The sequence below is a fragment of the Salmo salar genome, chromosome 13 (genome assembly GCF_965601325.2).
Source record: "Salmo salar chromosome 13, fSalSal1, whole genome shotgun sequence".
In the NCBI taxonomy this organism is placed as follows: domain Eukaryota; kingdom Metazoa; phylum Chordata; class Actinopteri; order Salmoniformes; family Salmonidae; genus Salmo; species Salmo salar.
Genome location: NC_138303.1, coordinates 102,259,055 through 102,281,730, shown reverse-complemented (window position 1 = coordinate 102,281,730; position 22,676 = coordinate 102,259,055). Strand labels below are relative to the sequence as shown.

General features: G+C 43.4%; 1 protein-coding gene across 1 annotated transcript in view; it reads left to right on the top strand.

Annotated features, from left to right (window-relative positions):
- The window catches only part of arl15b (ARF like GTPase 15b), a 71,271-nt gene that overhangs the window by 3,956 nt on the left and 44,639 nt on the right, over positions 1-22,676 (top strand). The window contains exon 2 of the mRNA XM_014138705.3: positions 22,432-22,576. Within this exon, the coding sequence (XP_013994180.1) occupies positions 22,432-22,576 (145 nt within the window). The remainder of the gene's footprint in view (positions 1-22,431; positions 22,577-22,676) is intronic.

Genomic DNA, 22,676 nt, shown 5'->3' with positions numbered 1-22,676 from the left:
AACGATGACTTCAACATGTATTGGGGTTGACATCCATACAAACATCATACTCAGATTTTTACCTCAACATAGTATAAAATACACATATAAACAATAACCTAAATGTAGGCACATTTTGATGGGGGCAGTGAGGAGACTTGGTATCATTCCCCACGGCCCTTTCCCCCACGCGTTTCCATGGAAATTCCATCATTTTTTTTTTTTTGTTGGATTGACCTCTTTACCGCCTCTATACAGAAATGCATCATTATGAGTGCATTCTCTTAATGGGGATGTATTTTCAATAGGTACAAACAGGTAGAAAGTTGTAATATCCTCCTTTTGAATGTTTGGGTATAATTCTACACACTGGCTATTATTCCAATGATCTCCACCCCAAACAAGACCAAATATGGTTGGTCCAGACCGGACCAAATCTTTACCAATCATAGACGTCTATGTTTCACAGTACAGCACAGTAAAACACAGTACAGTAGAGTTCAGTAGAGTAAAGTATGAGTTCAGTACAATGGAGTATATTTCAGCACAGTAGATACAAGTAGAGTGTAGTTCAGTAGAATATAGGCCATTATATCATACTGTACTCGATTCATGTGTGCTCCACTGTACTTTACTGAACTATACTCCATTGTACTCTGTACTGTACTGTACTGCACTGAACTCTACTTTACTTTGCTCTACTGTACTGTGTTTTACTGCTCCATGCCCCCAGGAGAAGGCTTGGAACAATGGGGGACGACCGTGCCTCTTCCTCCTACGCACCACGCCATTAGAACTCCCTTCCAGATAATCTCAGGGCTGTTCAGACGGTTGGAGATTTTTAAAGAAGGCCTTAATTAAGACCCATCTCTCTCGGCTGGGCTACCTTTCCCACTAGACTTTGATTGTTGCTTTCATTACATGGTTAGATACATGGTTAGATACATGGTTAGATACATGGTTAGATACATGGTTAGATAGATAGATCTGTCTGTCTGTCTGTCTGTCTGTCTGTCTGTCTGTCTGTCTGTCTGTCTGTCTGTCTGTCTGTCTGTCTGTCTGTCTGTCTGTCTGTCTGTCTGTCTGTCTGTCTGTCTGTCTGTCTGTCTGTCTGTGTGTGTGTGTGTGTGTGTGTGTGTATATATACACACACACATTTTGTTTTTTAAACTATTTTTCTATATTTTATACACTTTGAGATTATTGTAAAATAAAAATCACCTTTAAATGTTTTTATTTTATGATTATTATTGATATTATAATTTCTCGTTGTGGCCAAATCATTTGCAGTCATTGTGTTACAGAGTTTTTTTCACAGCACGTTTTAATCACTTATTGGACGGTCTTCCTTTCCTTCTACTTCTGTGATCTTTCATAATCCTGATGGAGCGAATTGAGAAAATATCTTAGATATGTGGGTTTTTGGATGCAGAATGACAAGACACTTGTACAGAATATTTTGTAAAAACTTACCGAAGGCTAATAATTTCTGCAAAACAAAATCTAAATGTTGATATTAGTTGGCAGGGGCCTTTATTACATTATTGTTTTGATGTATTTCTAATTCCTTTTTAAGATGTTTTTTTAAGATCCCTTTTCCACCATTTTACCATTTTAGTCATTTAGCAGACGCTCTTATCCAGAGCGACTTACAGTAGTGAATGCATACATTTCATACATTGTTTTTTTTTCTTCTTCCGTACTGGTCCCCCGTGGGAATCAAACCCACAACCCTGGTGTTGCAAACACCATGCTCTACCAACTGAGCCACCTGTGACACCAGAAATCAAACCCTTTGCTTATTCCATGTTTTTTTTATGGAAAATGGTTCCCAAAAATATAGACTCTGAGCTTTCATTTGATACCACATTTGATATGCTCCTATGAACTTCACATGTTGGTGCTCATGGGTCCTTTTACATGGAAATGACCTTCTGTAACTTGCAGGGCCATTGGAACTTATTACTGTAACGGACAATGCGGTGATGTGGTATTAGGCCTATACAAGGCTGTTCCCAGATCTGTTTGTGTCACGCTAAACAATGACCACAGGAGTTGGCAAGACAACACAAACAGATCTGGGATCAGGCTAGTGATATTACTCTGAGTCTTCATGGAGAGGAACTGAACCCCACTAGACTACTTGACCAGAGGCAGTAAATACTGTAGTTAAATTAAAGATTAGCCACTCATTCTCCAGTCAATTTTCCATAGACTGTGTAGAGGAAACACTTTATTGGAGCACTGCAGTGCATCACAGCTGTTTTAATGGGGTAAAAACGGATCCACAGGAGATTTTTAGCTTAGATGGAATCGGTGGACCCGCTGTCCCTAACAGTTGGCACGGAGACGAGAGACCAATGTTTTGTTTAACTGGCAGTTGTGTTTTTTCAGAGAGCTGGGCTTCCTCCGCTATCGGAGGTGGACGACACGGTGCGTGCTGATTTTGTGTTTATTTTATTCACATTTTACAACTTCTTTCTTTGCACATCCTCACTCCACTCCTTTCAATTGTTGTATTAGGGACACGGATTCAGTTCTGGGTTTGACCTGACACAGTGTGTGCTATTCAAAAAAAGGCCTTTGAGAATGTTCTGCATTGTTATAATCTGACCTCACCTCGCTGAAGGAACAGATCACCTCCATGAAAGAGGCTGTTGATTACAGCTGTGCTCTTAAAACACAGTGTGCTTTTTATTCTCCGGTGGAAGAAATCATCATGATATTATCGATCCCCTTCATTTTTCTCGTTACGTGACAAACCGGTAGTATCGTTCAGTAGAAGTGCGATTTTGTCCTGGCAAGGATAGACAACTAACTCTGCCCTTGTTGAGTCCCAAATAACACCCTATTCCCTATATGGTGCACTACTATGGGCCCTGGTCAAAAGTAGTGCACTAAATAGGGAATAGTGTGCCGTTTAGGTTGCAGACGCAGCTGGTCAGATGGTGACGTTTGACTCCTGAACAGATTCTAGTGTCCACAGTGACTGAATGACGGAGCAGGGCAATAGGACAAAATATCCACACACAGTTGACGTCATAGCCTCATTTCACGCAGGCCTAGTTTTGTAACACAGATCTTGAAAATGATCAGAGATAGGCCAAACACATAGAGATCACAGCCATATAGCTTATTTAGATTACATTTATGCAGGCTATCTAAATATGGGTCTGGTATCATGTGGGGAATCAGTCACACCTTCATTATCATTTCAATGGCAGTGTTTTCATTTGTTGCCAAAGGCTCTTGGGAAGACATCTGTGTACAGTAGGCTACATTGTCTGTTTACGAAATCTGCCTACTCTTGGATATACTACATCCTGTTTGAGAAGTGAGGTCATTTTGGATCTAGTCTTAATTTCAGCTCTTTCTATGGATGGAATTAAGAACCACAGGTGTAAACAGTTCTGTTCTAGAGTCTCAAAGATTCCACTCTTTCTTTCCTCTCACTCATTAGGAAAATAAGTAACTTCTTTGACTAGTGCGTCTGTAGTCTCCTGCATCTGTCCTCTCTTGCCACTGGGCACAAACTGGTTGAATCGACGACGTCTCAATATAATCGTTCAACATATTGTGACGTGGGATCTATGTGGAAAATACAATGGATTTGAAAAAATTAATCAACGTAGTAAAACTGTTTTGAGGGTAACATTTTACTACAGGATTATGTCATCATGGTAACCAAATTTCAACCGATTTTATACAAGAATTGTCTATGTTAAATTTGTACCTTTTTAAAACAATGTCAGATCTTCAACGTTATATCTGGGCAGCACCTACTGGAGATTTATCTATATACAGCTACCCTTTGGTCTCCCATCCAGGGTTTAACCAAGCCCGATTTAGCTATCATATTGTCACTTTCAAATGTGCTATCGTGAGAATGATTGTTGCGAGATCTCCATTTAAAAACGAAATAGATTCACTGTTGCTATCGAAGTCTTTCTAAAGGGTAGGTTTAAAAGTGCAAATGAAATGTGACCATATTTTATCACTCATTTCGTCACGTTGCCCAAGGTCTCAACAAATATTATCCACATTGAAATGGTGTGGTGTACCCTCTTTTTCATAAGTCAGTCTGAGTTAGATATCCTTCTAATACTAATTAAGCTTGGACTCATCCTTTTTTAAATTCACTCAAAGCATCATGGAAAATAGCCAGCCTATAAGCCTCCCTTTTGTTGCCAGATTGGCTAGCAGCTAAGATATTGTATTGGTGCGAGATGTGGAAACCAGTTTGTAAATTCCCAAGACGAGTGAAAGGCTAGCCCATTGGTTCACATTTGTATGGAAAGGTTTTGAGGATAATGGTGTGAGACAGAGCTTGAGAGAACAGACAGTAAACAGAATTAGCCTACCTTTCAGATCTGCTTCTAATAATCTCTTCTTCAGGGCCTTAGACTTTACCAGCTTACTGCAGCTCAATGGAATCAGGGTTTGGAAGGACGTTTGACGTTTTCGCATGTTGACTGTATTATGAGGACCTTTTTGATCTTCAAACTAGACATAGATGTCTGACAGGGAAATGGAGCAATTGTCTGTGATCCGGTAGTCCAACCCTTTGTAGATCAGACAGCCTAGCAGCGATACTGGCCCTTGCTTACTCTGCTGCACCACCAGTGTCGTAACTGTCGTTTGATCTAAATTAGTGTGAACAGATGTCCTGTCTCTCCTATATTCTCTCTCTAGCCTCTATTTCCCAGATGAAGTTTCTGAGAGCTGCTGATTGGCTTCGTTGGATCATAACTCTGACTAGAGTCCTCTCCCTTTCCTCCTGCTGCTCTGTCGGTCTCTGTTTGGTCTTTCTCTCTGACTGTCCTCTGTCTGTTGCTGTCAGTGACTCGTTGGTTGTTGAGGAAAGTGCGTCTTTAGCTGTGGACAATGTCTGAGTGCATGCAGCTCACCCTATGCATTTGCAGGATTGCCGCCTATACGGTAAGGACAATAACATGCGTCATAAACATAATAGCTTTTAACGTATCTTTCTCCTGTTCTGTCTGTTGGTACGTTGATGATAAGTCTCTCCTGTCCTGTCTGTTGGTACGTTGATGATAAGTCTCTCCTGTCCTGTCTTTTGGTACGTTGATGATAAGTCTCTCCCGTTCTCCTGTCCTGTCTGTTGGTACGTTGATGATAAGTCTCTCCTGTTCTGTCTGTTGGTACGTTGATGATAAGTCTCTCCTGTCCTGTCTGTTGGTACGTTGATGATAAGTCTCTCCTGTTCTGTCTGTTGGTACGTTGATGATAAGTCTCTCCTGTCCTGTCTGTTGGTACGTTGATGATAAGTCTCTCTCGTTCTCCTGTTCTGTCTGTTGGTACGTTGATGATAAGTCTCTCCTGTCCTGTCTGTTGGTACGTTGATGATAAGTCTCTCCTGTCCTGTCTGTTGGTACGTTGATGATAAGTCTCTCCTGTTCTCCTGTTCTGTCTGTTGGTACGTTGATGATAAGTCTCTCCCGTTCTCCTGTTCTGTCTGTTGGTACGTTGATGATAAGTCTCTCCTGTCCTGTCTGTTGGTACGTTGATGATAAGTCTCTCCTGTCCTGTCTGTTGGTACGTTGATGATAAGTCTCTCCTGTCCTGTCTGTTGGTACGTTGATGATAAGTCTCTCCTGTCCTGTCTGTTGGTACGTTGATGATAAGTCTCTCCCGTTCTCCTGTCCTGTCTGTTGGTACGTTGATGATAAGTCTCTCCTGTCCTGTCTGTTGGTACGTTGATGATAAGTCTCTCTCGTTCTCCTGTTCTGTCTGTTGGTACGTTGATGATAAGTCTCTCCTGTTCTGTCTGTTGGTACGTTGATGATAAGTCTCTCCTGTTCTGTCTGTTGGTACGTTGATGATAAGTCTCTCCTGTCCTGTCTGTTGGTACGTTGATGATAAGTCTCTCCCGTTCTCCTGTTCTGTCTGTTGGTACGTTGATGATAAGTCTCTCCTGTCCTGTCTGTTGGTACGTTGATGATAAGTCTCTCCTGTCCTGTCTGTTGGTACGTTGATGATAAGTCTCTCCCGTTCTGTCTGTTGGTACGTTGATGATAAGTCTCTCCCGTTCTCCTGTCCTGTCTGTTGGTACGTTGATGATAAGTCTCTCCTGTCCTGTCTGTTGGTACGTTGATGATAAGTCTCTCCCGTTCTCCTGTTCTGTCTGTTGGTACGTTGATGATAAGTCTCTCCTGTCCTGTCTGTTGGTACGTTGATGATAAGTCTCTCCTGTCCTGTCTGTTGGTACGTTGATGATAAGTCTCTCCTGTTCTGTCTGTTGGTACGTTGATGATAAGTCTCTCCCGTTCTCCTGTCCTGTCTGTTGGTACGTTGATGATAAGTCTCTCCTGTTCTGTCTGTTGGTACGTTGATGATAAGTCTCTCCTGTCCTGTCTGTTGGTACGTTGATGATAAGTCTCTCCCGTTCTCCTGTCCTGTCTGTTGGTACGTTGATGATAAGTCTCTCCTGTTCTGTCTGTTGGTACGTTGATGATAAGTCTCTCCTGTCCTGTCTGTTGGTACGTTGATGATAAGTCTCTCCCGTTCTCCTGTCCTGTCTGTTGGTACGTTGATGATAAGTCTCTCCTGTCCTGTCTGTTGGTACGTTGATGATAAGTCTCTCCCGTTCTCCTGTTCTGTCTGTTGGTACGTTGATGATAAGTCTCTCCTGTCCTGTCTGTTGGTACGTTGATGATAAGTCTCTCCTGTCCTGTCTGTTGGTACGTTGATGATAAGTCTCTCCTGTTCTGTCTGTTGGTACGTTGATGATAAGTCTCTCCCGTTCTCCTGTCCTGTCTGTTGGTACGTTGATGATAAGTCTCTCCTGTTCTGTCTGTTGGTACGTTGATGATAAGTCTCTCCTGTCCTGTCTGTTGGTACGTTGATGATAAGTCTCTCCCGTTCTCCTGTCCTGTCTGTTGGTACGTTGATGATAAGTCTCTCCTGTTCTGTCTGTTGGTACGTTGATGATAAGTCTCTCCTGTCCTGTCTGTTGGTACGTTGATGATAAGTCTCTCCTGTCCTGTCTGTTGGTACGTTGATGATAAGTCTCTCCTGTTCTGTCTGTTGGTACGTTGATGATAAGTCTCTCCTGTCCTGTCTGTTGGTACGTTGATGATAAGTCTCTCCTGTCCTGTCTGTTGGTACGTTGATGATAAGTCTCTCCTGTCCTGTCTGTTGGTACGTTGATGATAAGTCTCTCCTGTCCTGTCTGTTGGTACGTTGATGATAAGTCTCTCCCGTTCTCCTGTCCTGTCTGTTGGTACGTTGATGATAAGTCTCTCCTGTCCTGTCTGTTGGTACTTTGATGATAAATCTCTCCCGTTCTCCTGTCCTGTCTGTTGGTACGTTGATGATAAGTCTCTCCTGTTCTGTCTGTTGGTACGTTGATGATAAGTCTCTCCTGTCCTGTCTGTTGGTACGTTGATGATAAGTCTCTCCTGTCCTGTCTGTTGGTACGTTGATGATAAGTCTCTCCTGTCCTGTCTGTTGGTACGTTGATGATAAGTCTCTCCTGTCCTGTCTGTTGGTACGTTGATGATAAGTCTCTCCTGTCCTGTCTGTTGGTACGTTGATGATAAGTCTCATGTCAGTTGATAAGTTAGTGTGATTGGCTTCATTGGATCATACAGTATATGGCCTCTTTCCTTCTGCCCCACCCTTGACGTGTGTGTTGATTGTATAGGTCTGGGGTACTCAACTCTGACCCCACGAGGTCCGGAGCCTACTGGTTTTCTGTTCTACCTGATCATTATTGCACACACCTGGTGTCCCAGGTCTAAATCAGTTCCTGATTAGAGGGGAACAATGGGAAAAAAATGCAGTGGAACTGGCTTTGAGGTCCAGAGTTGAGTTTGAGGGGTATAGGTGATTATACTTGGCTTATACTGTAACTAGAGAGAGCTGTTTGGGCTGAGGCAGAGACCCACCTCTGCTCCATGGCATCTCACCCTCTGCCTCCAGGCAGGTAGGCAGGATTCCAGAAGGCAACTCGAAACAGGTGTGTCAAGGCATGTTTACCTTCAGGATGACAGGAATGGCAGGAGTTTGGAATGTTCTGCTCAAGGACATGGGATGCGGAATCTACCTGAGCTCTGACATTCCAGCTGTGCTAGGGAAGAATGTTTTGATCTTAAGAGTCAGGAGACAATGTTTCATTCTACTGCTGGTGATTTGATCAAATTAAATTGTATTAGTTACATGCGCCGAATACAACAGGTGTAGACCTTACAGTGAAATGCTTACTTACGAGCACCTAACCAACAATGCAGTTAAAAAAAAATACGGATAAGAAATAAAAGTAACAAGTACTTAAAGAGCAGTAGTAAAATAACAATTGTGAGACTATATACAGGGGGGTACCGGTACAGAGTCAATGTGCGGGGGCATCGGTTAGTTGAGGTAATATGTACACTACCTTTCAAAAGTTTGGGGTCACTTAGAAATTTCCTTGTTTTTGAAAGAAAAGCACATTTGTTGTCCTTTAAAATTAACATCAAATTGATCAGAAATACAGTGTTAATGTTGTAAATGACTATTGTTGCTGGAAACGGCAGATATCTTTTTAACGGAATATCCTCATAGGCGTATAGAGGCTCGTTATCAGCAACCATCACTCCTGTGTTCCAATGGCACGTTGTGTTAGCTAATCCAAGTTTATCATTTTAAAAGGCTAATTGATCATTAGAAAACCCTTTTGCAATTATGTTAGCTAAGCTGAAAACTGTCGTGCTGATTAAAGAAGCAATAAAACTGGCCTTCTTTAGACTAGTTGAGTATCTGGAGAATCAGCATTTGTGGGTTCGATTACAGGCTCAAAAATGGCCAGAAACAAATAACTTTCTTCTGAAACTCGTCAGTCTATTCTTGTTCTGAGAAATGAAGGCTATTCCATGTGAGAAATTGCCAAGAAACTGAAGATCTCGTACAACGTTGTGTACTATTCACTTCACAGAACAACGCAAACTAGCTCAACCAGACCAGAATAGAAAGAGGAGTGGGAGGCCCCGGTGCACAACTGAGCAAGAGGACAAGTACATTAGTGTCTAGTTTGAGAAACAGACACCTCACAAGTCCTCAACTGGCAGCTTCATTAATAGTACCTGCAAAACACGAGTCTCAACGTCAACAGTGAAGAGGCGACTCCGTGATGCTGGCCTTCTAGGCAGAGTTCCTCTGTCCAGTGTCTGTGTTCTTTTGCCCATCTTAATCTTTTCTTTTAATTGGCCAGTCTGAGATGTGGCTTTTTCTTTGCAACTCTGCCTAGAAGGCCAGCATCCTGAAGTCGCGTCTTCACTGTTGACGTTGAGACTCGTGTTTTGCGGGTACTATTTAATGAAGCTGTCAGTTGAGGACCTGTGAGGCATCTGTTTCTCAAACTAGACACTCTAATGTACTTGTCCTCTTGCTCAGTTGTGCACCGGGGCCTCCCACTCCTCTAACTATTCTGGTTAGAGCCAGTTTGCTCTGTTCTGTGAAGGGAGTAGTACAGAGCGTTGTACGAGATCTTCAGTTTCTTGGCAATTTCTCGAATGGAATAGCCTTCATTCCCCCCCCTCCCCCCCCCCCCCCCCTCCCTTTTGTACACTACTGCTACTCGCTGTTTGTTTGTTACCTATGCATAGTCACTTGGCCCCCACCTACATGTACAGATTACCTCAACTAGCCTGTACCCCCGCACACTGACACGGTACCGGTGCCCCCTGTATATAGCCGCGTTATTGTTATTCTATTGTGTTACTTTTTATTATTACTTTTTATTTTTGTCTACTTGGTAAATCATTTCTTCTTCTTGAACTGCACTGTTGTTTAAGGGCTTGTAAGTAAGCATTTCACGGTAAAGTCTACACTTGTTGTATTCGGCGCATGTGACAAATACAGTTTGATTTGACTGACGAGTTTCAGAAGAAAGTTCTTTGTTTCTGGCCATTTTGAGCCTGTAATCGAACCCACAAATGCTGATGCTCCAGATACTCAACTAGTCAAAAGAAGGCCAGTTTTATTGCTTCTTTAATCAGAACAACAGTTTTCAGCTGTGCTAACGTAATTGCAAAAGGGTTTTCTAATGATCAATTAGCCTTTTAAAATAATAAACTTGGATTAGCTAACACAACGTGCCATTGGAACACGGGAGTGATGGCTGCTGATAATGGGCCTATGTAGATATTCCATAAAAACATCTGCCGTTTCCAGCTACAATAGTCATTTACAACATTAACAATGTCTACACTGTATTTCTGATCAATTTGATGTTATTTTAATGGACCAAAAATGTGCTTTTCTGTCAAAAACAAGGACATTTCTAAGTGACCCCAAACTTTTGAACGGTAGTGTACATGTACATAGAGTTATTAAAGTGACTATGCATAGATGATAACAACAGAGAGTAGCAGCGGTGTTGAGGAGGGGGTGGGTAATGCAAATAGTCTGGGTAGCCATTTGATTAGCTGTTCAGGAGTCTTACGGCTTGAGGGTAGAAGCTGTTTACAAGACTCTTGGACCTAGACTTGGCGCTCCGGTACCGCTTGCCTTGCAGTAGCAGAGAGAACAGTCTATGACTAGGGTGGCTGGAGTCTTTGACAATTTTTAGGACCTTCCTCTGACACCGCCTGGTATAGAGGTCCTGGATGGCAGGAAGCTTGGCCCCAGTGATGTACTGGGCCGTACACACTAACCTGTGTAGTGCCTTGTAGTGGGAGGCCGAGCAGTTGCCATACCAGGCAGTGATGCAACCAGTCAAGATGCTCTCGATGGTACAGCTGTAGTACCTTTTGAGGATCTGAAGACCCATGCCAAATCTTTTCAGTCTCCTGAGGGGGAATAGGTTTTGTTGTGCCCTCTTCACGACTGTCTTGGTGTGCTTGGACTATGTTAGTTTGTTGGTGATGTGGACACCAAGGAACTTGAAGCTCTCAACCTGCTCCACTGCAGCCACGTCACTGAGAATGGGGGCGTGCTGGGTCCTCTTTTTCCTGTAGTCCACAATCATCTCCTTTGTCTTGATCACGTTGAGGGAGAGGTTGTTGTCCTGGCACCACACGGCCAGGTCTCTGACCTCCTCCCTATAGGCTGTCTCGTCGTTGTCGGTGATCAGGCCTACCACTGTTGTCATCGGCAAACTTAATGATGGTGTTGGAGTCGTGACTGGCCGTGCAGTCATGAGTGAACAGGGAGTACAGGAGGGGACTGAGCACGTACCCCTGAGGGGCCCCTGTGTTGAGGATCATCGTGGCGGATGTGTTGTTACCTACCCTTACCACCTGGGGGCAGCCTGTCACGAAGTCCAGGATCCAGGAGACAATGCTTCATTCTACTGCTGGTGATTTAATCTTAGATTTGTGTTGGAGGAGCTAAACTAATATGAGTGTGGTAGTTTGCAGGGCTGGTCTGTTTATGTTCAGTATGAGGTTGCATTGTGACATGAAATCCAACCAACGTCATAGTGTGGAAATATCTTATGTTGTGCTTAGACTGGACTCAGTAGTTATCAGATGTTCCTTGGCCAGTTGACCTATGAGAGATGTTGACCTATCAGCAAGCCATCAGATGGAAATATATCTGTTATTATACTGTTATTACAGTACACTGGCTGCTTAGTTTAGGCTACACTTTTCAGCAGATATGTTTGATTGGTTTTGAATGTGGTTCTGGTTAGCTAGGCCTAGGCTTTGTCATAAATAGGGCCCAGGTTTGTTTGAGTCACCAGGGCTCGTGGCTGTGGGTGTTAATGTCTGTCATTAGAGCTCTTTGGTCTTTAGTTGGCGTACTAATGGTGTTTAAAATAGCGTTGTTCTACCTGTTCTCCTCCTGAGGGGAAATGGGATCACCAGCACTTTGCTATACAGGTCAGACATTATCTTAATTCAACAGCCTCAGAGATCTGTGCTCAATGAACTGGAACAAACAGAGATAGTGGGCTACTCAGAGAGAGGACACATAGGCTACAGTAGGCCACTAGGTCTACGATGTAACAACATCTCGATACAGCAGAGAATTCAGCAGGGAAAGGCTTAAAGACTGTCAGTAGGAGCTTGAAATGGTGGGAAATATTTAAGCCTGTGGCCTCAAATCCCAACCCCTGTTAGGGCCTAGGCTCAGTGGTATGGTCCATCTACATTTACATTTGACATTTAAGTCATTTAGCAGACGCTCTTATCCAGAGCGACTTACAAATTGGTGCATTCACCTTATAATATCCAGTGGAACAACCACTTTACAATAGTGCATCTAAATCTTTTAAGGGGGGGGTTAGAAGGATTACTTTATCCTATCCCAGGTATTCCTTGAAGAGGTGGGGTTTCAGGTGTCTCCGGAAGGTGGTGATTGACTCCGCTGTCCTGGCGTCGTGAGGGAGCTTGTTCCACCATTGGGGTGCCAGAGCAGCGAACAGTTTTGACTGGGCTGAGCGGGAACTGTGCTTCCTCAGAGGTAGGGAGGCGAGCAGGCCTCCCTACCTACAGTTGGGAGTTGGTGGTTCAGTAGAGTGGTGATGTTTGGACTGGGGGAGAATGTTGAATATAGGCTACTGGGCTCCACCCGGCTCAATGCACTTCCTCACTTTGATAAAGCAGGATATGGCAGCCTGGCCAGTCGGTCATTTAATAACCCACAGTTCAGTTGTTCAGCTGAGAATGACCATGCCTAAGGCCTTCTGAGAAACGAGGGCCTTAACATTTTTACATGAACATTTTAGCCATTCAGCAGATACTCTTATCCAGAGCGACTTACAGGAGCAATTAGGGTTAAGTGCCTTTCTCGAGGGCACATTGGCAGATTTTTCCCCAAGTGGGCTCTGGGTTCAAACCAGTGACCATTTGGTTACTGGCCCAACGCCCTTAACCATTAGGCTACGAACCGCCCAAACAGGAGGCAATTGGAGAAAAACGGTATGGGAAAGTGTGAACTTACCGGGTTGGAATGGGCCGATCTGAATGGTCCGTTTTGAGTTGGGGGAAACAAAGATTGATTGATGTCCGCTTTGTGTTTCTCAGTGATCTGTGCCACTAACCAGGGTGGAGGTAGCCATGTTTACTGGACTTGTGTGGCTGTGGGAGAGACTTGGGTGGAGGAGGTAGCCTGAATCCCATACTGACTCGTCATAAGGATATTTGAGAATTAATCAAAGGTTAATCCAACCCATGTCGTGAACAGCTTCTGATTTACTCATCTGATGAGCTTCAGATTTAGCTCAAGATTTACCCTCTCATGAACAGCATTCTGTGTGTTTTGGTTGGAATTTGTATTACGATCATAGATTAGCAGGCACTGAGCCTTCAGCCTTCGCTTAGACAGTCTGAATGCAGGGCCAGAGAGAAAAACGCACTGTAGGGTTGCATCCCAAATGGCATCCTATTCCCTATATATAGTGCACTATTTTTGACCCGGGCCACCTAGAGTTCCATTTGGGTCGCACACTAGCTTTCTATGCCAAGCCAAACAGTCGGCCTCAGGGCTGTGGACAGCAGGGGACCACCTCACAGCTTAGCTCTTAGCAGAGTCTGACACTTGTCCTAACCTCCTGAAATATGAAACAAATCCCTCCTGCTATCTGTTGCATTAGCACTCTACTTTACCACTGTGTGGAGAGAGAGAGAGAGATGACTGAGAGGAGTATTGTGGGCTAATGTCCTCATGTACACTTCTCCATGTCTCTTGGGTGAGATGGCATAGTACTGTACATACTTCCTGATTGTCTTGGGGTAGGGTATCTCTGAGATATCATCTCTTTCAGGCAGGTGAGAGAGAAAGGCTTCTTTCTCGTAAAGATTCTAAAGGCTATAGATCAATATTGATGATGTGTCCATTGACAGAAGACCAGAGGGATCTAGACCCAGTATAGGTTGAAGTGCTTTATCCATCTCTGGTATGGTTTTCCATGTGTGGTGGATTTGTGTAGTCTTTTTATTGTTTTCAAGCCAAATTGTGCACTTCCTCAGTTTAGTTGTTTGTCCCAATCTTTCTTTTCAACTTCCAATTCACAGTCCCGTGCCTGTTTCCTGTTGTTCCCCCTGTCCTGTCCAGCAGGCCGGGTTCTCTGGCCTTGGCTTGGCACTGCCCACCGTGGTTACCATGGTGACCAGAATAGGGGGTACCTCGGTCACAGTGGGCAACTTCCTGTTGTGATTCTACACCTTTAGCTTTGCATTAGTGGTCCAGTCTGTTCCTGCTTCAGTAGCTAGCCAACACCTCTCTTTGTTCACTCATTGCAGTCTATGGTTCATCGACAAACCAAACAAACTCCATGCTGTATTATGAAGAGTTGTCTGCTACAGCACAGACAGTACGGCGCCAGGCTAGTTCTGATTCAGTGATGGTCTTCCCCCACCTGCAATGTGTTGTGTTTGTTCAGTGGTAAAAATGTAGTGCGTTATTAATGAGGCAAACTGAAACCTTCTTCACCTGCTATCTTTACTATCAACACAAAGCGAACACATCTTTACATGATAAGGAAGTTTATTGGGTAATATATCGGACAAAGGTACAGTATCTTAATCTTCCACATTCAGAGGGTGTGTGGGCGGGTGTAGAAAATGACCCACAGCCACTACAAGAGTGAGCCTAAGTCTGGCTTTGCTGTATTAAAATCAAATCAGATGTTATTTGTCACATGCGCCGAATACAACAGGTGTAGACCTTACTGTGAAATGCTTACGAGCCCTTAACCAACAATGCAGTTCAAGAAATAGAGTTAAGAAAATATTTACTAAATATAAAATAAAAAGTAACACAATAAAAGGACAATAACAAGGCTATACAGGGGATACCGGTACCGAGTCAATGTGCTGGGTACAGATTAGTGGATACCGGTACCGAGTCAATGTGCTGGGTACAGATTAGTGGATACCGGTACCGAGTCAATGTGCTGGGTACAGATTAGTGGATACCGGTACCGAGTCAATGTGCTGGGTACAGATTAGTGGATACCGGTACCGAGTCAATGTGCTGGGTACAGATTAGTGGATACCGGTACCGAGTCAATGTGCTGGGTACAGATTAGTGGATACCGGTACCGAGTCAATGTGCTGGGTACAGATTAGTGGATACCGGTACCGAGTCAATGTGCTGGGTACAGATTAGTGGATACCGGTACCGAGTCAATGTGCTGGGTACAGATTAGTGGATACCGGTACCGAGTCAATGTGCTGGGTACAGATTAGTGGATACCGGTACCGAGTCAATGTGCTGGGTACAGATTAGTGGATACCGGTACCGAGTCAATGTGCTGGGTACAGATTAGTGGATACCGGTACCGAGTCAATGTGCTGGGTACAGATTAGTGGATAGCGGTACCGAGTCAATGTGCTGGGTACAGATTAGTGGATACCGGTACCGAGTCAATGTGCTGGGTACAGATTAGTGGATAGCGGTACCGAGTCAATGTGCTGGGTACAGATTAGTGGATACCGGTACCGAGTCAATGTGCAGGGTACAGATTAGTGGATACCGGTACCGAGTCAATGTGCTGGGTACAGATTAGTGGATACCGGTACCGAGTCAATGTGCTGGGTACAGATTAGTGGATACCGGTACCGAGTCAATGTGCTGGGTACAGATTAGTGGATACCGGTACCGAGTCAATGTGCTGGGTACAGATTAGTGGATACCGGTACCGAGTCAATGTGCTGGGTACAGATTAGTGGATACCGGTACCGAGTCAATGTGCTGGGTACAGATTAGTGGATACCGGTACCGAGTCAATGTGCTGGGTACAGATTAGTGGATACCGGTACCGAGTCAATGTGCAGGGTACAGATTAGTGGATACCGGTACCGAGTCAATGTGCTGGGTACAGATTAGTGGATACCGGTACCGAGTCAATGTGCAGGGTACAGATTAGTGGATACCGGTACCGAGTCAATGTGCTGGGTACAGATTAGTGGATACCGGTACCGAGTCAATGTGCAGGGTACAGATTAGTGGATACCGGTACCGAGTCAATGTGCAGGGTACAGATTAGTTGAGGTAATTTATACATGTAGGTAGGGGTAAAGTGACTATGCATAGATGGGTGTAATTTGATTAATTGTTCAGCAGTCAACCTAACCAGCAAGGTGTCAATATTGAATAACTAAAGAACAAAGTCCATTTCTCACATTGTTTGTCTTGGCATGGCACTGATTTCTTAAGACAATAGCTGCAAATGGCGATGGGTAGCATTTCACTTTAGAACTGCACTGTCATTGTTTTTATGAACAAAGTTTAAGAGAAAGTTGATTGCATAGGACAAAAAAACTCAAATAAAACTAACTTTAAAACCCAATGTTAGGCCTAAACAGATTTTATGAGCTAGGTCTGTTTTGATGTTGATTATGAAGTTTTGGAGAGCTCAGTCCCTACCTGCAGTATGGTCGCGGTCTGTCCTCAAGGCAGCGTTTTTCTGTCAGCGAGGAGGTAAAAATGCTTCCTTAACACAGCCTGGTGTCATCTGCTCCGATGACATGGAAGTAATCTCACACTCCTCCATTTCCTTCTTTCTGGGGGATTTTCAGAGCCAGCTAAGAATAGGCTAGATATGGCTCTCTCATGTCACAGCAAGCAGCCAGCTAAGAATAGGACAGAGACATAGCCGTGGGAGGTAGGGGTGTTGAAGGTGCAGCAGCACCCCCTGACAAATTTAAATGTTTCCAAAATTATATATTTACTCCAGTCTAAGCACTGACTGAATTTGGGCAGCACATGCACCAAATATCAAAGAGCTTGTTGTGTTGAGGTCATAGAAATATAATCCATAGAACCCAGCTAACACAACGTTCTGAGAACTATATGTTTTCTTCGAGTTTGGTGAGATCATTGTTGTCATAGCGTACAACCTTCCCATAAAGTTTCCTACTGGTTTTTATGGTTCTATTTAAAGTAATGTTCTCAAATAGTTCCCAGAACATTAAGAAACAACGTTCTTCTGTTGGAATTTTTGTACTTCAATATAACGCTTTCTACAGGTTTCTTCATGGTTCAATTTAAAGTCCTGTTCTCAGAACATTAAACCTTTCCATAAAACCACAAAACATTGGTAACATTCAATTAACTTTCTAAGAATGTTATTTTAAAACATATACATTTCATTCGCAGCATCAACAAAACTCTATCATATATCTTGTTAACTGATCTTAATGAGTGCTTGATTCCTTTGAAATGGGGTCTGTTTGAATAGACTAAAATGAACAGCTTTGTATGCGTTAAAAAAACATGGCATGCTAGTTTCCTGGTGGCACGGTGGACTAATTCCATTGATAAAGAGCAGAAGATTATAGGTTTGAATCTCACTGACGCCATGCCACAATAAAAATTTAAAAAAATGTGTTTGCATGATTAATACCTAAGCAAATTAATTTCCATGTGTCCTATATGTACTTGGAGTTCAAAACAGTTAACCCAAACTAAGTTAGCAGTGTTTATTAAGTCTTATTGAAATGTTCTCAGAACGTTATTTAATTACCCTCAAATAACCTAGAATTTATGTTGTCAGAACTTTTAATAAAACCTCCCAGGAAAACTTTCAGAGAACCATAGAAAAATCACAAAAATGTACATTCCCAAAACAGGTTACATTTAAAAAAAAGTTTTAACTGTAAGGAAACTTATGGCTTCGTTCCCAGAACCAAAAACCTCCATTCCCACACCTTCCAACCAACCAAATGTGCTAGCTGTGAAGGTTTTCTGAACCTCAGCCTGGTAATATGACTGGTAAACTCATTGGTATGCTCAAAATGTCTCTCAGTCCTAACTTGAATAGACTACCACAGAACGAGTCATATTACCCATAAAACCTAGCTAATTTTTATTTTTCCCATAGGGGATTTTAGAAACACTTACAATAAGGGCTGTGTTTTGTGTAGGCTTTTGATAATCGTGTAAATCTCTAGGACGGGGACTTTTATCAATATATTTGCCTGTATTTACCCCCCAAAAATGAAATGCTAATTAACTGCTAATGTGGCTAGCTCGCCCACACAACGCCATACACGTGGTCTGCGGTTGTGAGGCTGGTTGGACATACTGCCAAGTTCTCTAAAATGACGTTGGCTTATGGTAGAGAAATAAACATTCCTGCAGTCAGCATGCCAATTGCACACTGGTGTTGTGAGAGAACTGCACATTTTGGAGTGGCCTTTTATTGTCCCCAGCACAAGGTGCACCTTTATAATCATGCTGTTTAATCAGCTTCTTGATTTGCCACACCTGTCAAGTGGATGGATTATCTTGGCAAAGGATGTGTTGTTGTATGTGTCGAACTGCTTTGCTTTATCTTGGCCAGGTCGCAGTTGTAAATGAGAACTTGTTCTCAACTAGCCTACCTGGTTAAATAAAGATAAAATAAAAAGGAGAAACGCTCACTAACAGGGATGTAAACAAATACAGTACCAGTCAAAAGTTTGGACACACCTACTCATTCCAGGGTTTTTCTTTATTTTTACTATGTTCTACATTGTAAAATAATAGTGAAGACATTAAAACTATGAAATAACACATGGAATCATGTATTAACCAAAAAAGTGATAAACAAATCAAAATATTTTTTAGATTTGAGATTCTTCAATGTAGCCACCCTTTGCCTTGATGACAGCTTTGCACACTTTTGGCATTCTCTCAACCAGCTTCCAGAGGTAGTCACCTCTCAATGAACAGGTGTGCCTTGTTACTAAACATTCATTTGTGGAATTTCTTTCCTTAATGCGTTTGAGCCAATCAATTGTGTTGTGACAAGGTAGGGGTGGTATACAGAAGATAGCCCTATTTCTTAAAAGACCAAGTCCATATTATGGCAAGAACAGCTCAAATAACCAAAGATAAATGACAGTCCATTACTTTAAGACATGAAGGTTAATCTGGAACATTTTAAGAACTTTGAACGTTTCTTCAAGTGCACTCGCAAAAATCATCAAGCGCAATGATGAAACTGGCTCTCATGACGACCGCCACAGGAAAGGAAGACCCAGAGTTACCTCTACTGCAGTTCATTAGTTACCAGCCCCAGAAATTGCAGCCCAAATAAACGCTTCACAGAGTTCAAGTAACAGACACATCTCAACATCAACTGTTCAGAGGAGACTGCATGAATTAGGCCTTCATGGTCAAATTGCTTCAAAGAAACCACTACTAAAGTACACCAATAATAATAAGAGACTTGCTTGGGACAGGAAACACAAGCGATGGACATTAGACCGGTGAAAATCTGTCCTTAGGTCTGAGTCCAAATTTGAGGTTTTTGATTCCGACCGCTGTGTCTTTTTGAGACGCAGAGTAGGTGAACGGATGATCTCCGCATGTGTGGTTCCCACCGTGAAGCATGGCGGAGGAGGTGTCATGGTGTGGGTGTGCTTTACTGGTGACACTGTCTGTGATTTATTTTGAATTCTTTAGAATTCAGCATTCTGCAGCAATACGCCATCCCATCTGGTTTGAGCTTAGTGGAACTATAATTTCTTTTTCAACAGGACAATGACCCATCACACCTCCAGGCTGTGTAAGGGCTATTTGACCAAGAAGGAGAGTGATGGAGAGCTGCATCAGATTACCTGGCCTCCACAATCCCCCGACCTCAACCCAATTGAAATGGTTTGGGATGAGTTGGACCGCAGAGTGAAGGAAAAGCAGCCAACAGGGTCTCATTAGATCCACTTCTGCACTTCCGTGCTCAGCATATGTGGGAACTCCTTCAAGACTGTTGGAAAAGCATTCCTCATGAAGCTGTTTGAGAGAATGCCAAGGTTGTGCAAAGCTGTCATCAAGGCAAATGATGGCTACTTTGAGGAGTCTAAAATATATTTTGATTAACTCTTATTTGGTTACTACATGATTTCATATGTGTTATTTCATAGTTTTGATGTCTTCACTATTCTACAATGTAGAAAATCGTAAAAATAAAGAAAAACAGGTGTGTCCAAACCTTTGACTGGTACTGTATGTGCACAAAATTTGAGATAAATAAGCTTTTTGTGCATATATACATTTCTGGGATCTTGTATTTCAGCTCCTGAAACATGGGACCAACACTTTACACGTGGGTGTGTCTTGTTGCTCCTAACCATCTCTTATAGCAAGGCTGCAGTAGGGGTCTGCAAGGACTCCCTCAGATAGGAGTCATGGCTGTTGATCGACTGGTTCAAGCTGTTGGTCATGCTCCTAACCCCCGACTCTCGCTCTCTCCATGAGTTCCTAAATACAAACATCGTCAAGTTGTCTATTTTTTCGTGGACTTGCCAGTCTGGTATAGGGCTAGTGGAGCTTGGTCATCTAATCTTGTAGCCTATTGAAATTCTCAGTCAGGGAAAGGGAAAAAAATGACATGGGCAGTAGTGAAGGAACTTGCTGGCATATGTCACCTGGTGGTGGAGTTGAAATAATGAACAAATTCACAAGATGGACATTTTAACTAATTCCGGGTAGTTGAGGATCAGAATTTGTCTAGTTTTGAATTTTTTATTTTATTTGTTCTGAAAACGGTAGTATTGTCAACCATCATCTTGTGTCTGCTTGTAACAACGTGATTTAGTCCTACGTCATGAGAGCTGAGCAGCCTGCCATCTTATTTAGAGCTACTTTATAAACATGTAATATTTAAGAGATTATGTGCCAGACTGGTCCTGCCATCACTCATCTCATAATAGTGATGTGAGAAAAAGCACTATACACTGAGTATACTAAATATTAGGAACAGCTTCCTAATATTAAGAATTCAAAATAATTAAAACAGCAGTGTTGCAGTTCTTGACACAAACCGGTGCACCTGGCACCTACCAGACCCCGTTCACAAGCACTTCAATCTTCTGTCTTGCCCATTCACCCTCTGAATGGCACACGTGCACAATCCGTGTCTCAAGGCTTAAAAATCCTTCTATAACCTGTCTCCTCCCCTTCATCTACGCTGATTGAAGTGGATTTAAGGTGACATCAATAAGGGATCATAGTTTTCACCTGGATTCACCTGGTCAGTCTATGTCATGGAAAGACCAGGTGTTCCTAATGTTTTGTATACTCAGTGTATGCTGCCACAGTGCCTATCATCACCACCAGAGAGCAGTCTCTTCCCATGTAATGGTGTAGTAGTCAATGGGTGGAGTACACTGTCCCTGAGCCTGTGCTGTTATCATTCGTAGCCTGAGAATGGTATACCGATGTCGACTTTCTAAATCTCAACCTGACCTACCTTTTTTTGTCTGTTCCTGTGTATGTAATGTTAAGATCAATTTGTTTAAGCTGCTATTTCAGACACTGCTAGGCTACACACACAGGTCTGTAATTGGTACCAATGAAGAGCATGTTTATCCTGTGCAACACCTGTGCAACATGAAAGGCTTGTCTTGTCTTCTCACCTTCCGCAAGGGGAGATCAGTGGGCTATTGTTTATATAGAGCAGCGCATGGTACTGGTTCGAACTGAGCTTGCAGTTTTACATGTGATGTTTATTCTATGAGCAGCAGACTCTGCTTAGCTGACCAGACCCATGTCATTTCCTTTATCAGCACCCAGATAGCGGTGAGGAACCTGGGATCTGTTTCTACTAAATGGACCAGAGACTGGGTGCACATTGCTTGTTGTGTAGAAACATGACATAACCACCATGGGGCCCTTACTGTGTGAGAGACCGGGTGTGAGAGACCGGGTGTGTGAGACCGGGTGTGTGAGACCGGGTGTGAGAGACCGGGTGTGAGAGACCGGGTGTGTGAGACCGGGTGTGTGAGACCGGGTGTGTGAGACCGGGTGTGTGAGACCGGGTGTGTGAGACCGGGTGTGTGAGACCGGGTGTGTGAGACCGGGTGTGAGAGACCGGGTGTGAGAGACCGGGTGTGAGAGACCGGGTGTGTGAGACCGGGTGTGTGAGACCGGGTGTGTGAGACCGGGTGTGTGAGACCATGACCAGCTTCCCTGGTTTCTTTTTCAATAGGAGGCCCCTATTGAGGTTTCTTTGATCTTCCATGTTGACGGAGCAACAGTCCCTCAATGACTTGGACCATGTTGCATAACACATCTGGAGGTTCACGTTCACTCACAACATCCTGTACTAATACTATGGTACCTCAATGCATCCTCTCTTAGCACACTGGCTATATAAGTTCAAAGACGTGTGGTGTGTCACAGGATTGCGTGTGTCACAGGATTGAAATGAAAGCGGAGGAGAGTTTTTTTCTCTCCTCTCCAGATCTTACATGATCTTTGGCTGGAAACAGATGGCGTTAACAGATGTGATCCTGCCCGACGTCTCCCGAGTGGCGAGTGGCGAGTGGCGTACTCGGTGGCAGAACAGACGTCAGTAGTGTCACAGAGTAGATCAGTGGGTGTAGAATCCAAACACAGATTCCACAGATACTCTAGCTCTGCTCTAGCTCTGGCCATCAGACCTGTTATTACTCTAACTCTGCAGCCCTTCTCTCCACCCCATCTTCCCTATCCTTTTATCTCTCTTTCCCACTCTCTCTTTCACTCTGTGTCTCTCTACTCTTCTCTTCATCCGTCTCTCCCTTCTACCTCCAGTGTTTCAGGACACTGTGCTGTAAAGGACCGCCCTCTCCCAGACCAGAGTATGACCTGGTGTGTATTGGACTCACAGGCTCGGGGAAGACCAGTCTACTGTCCAGACTCTGCAGTGAAGCCACAGACAATATCGGGCCAACTACGGGTGAGACTCGCTTTACCAGAAGAAAGCACTTTTCAAGCTCTTTACACAGTTAGGCCTATATCACTTTCTTTTTTCTTTTTTTTGCAGTACAAGTGTTCAA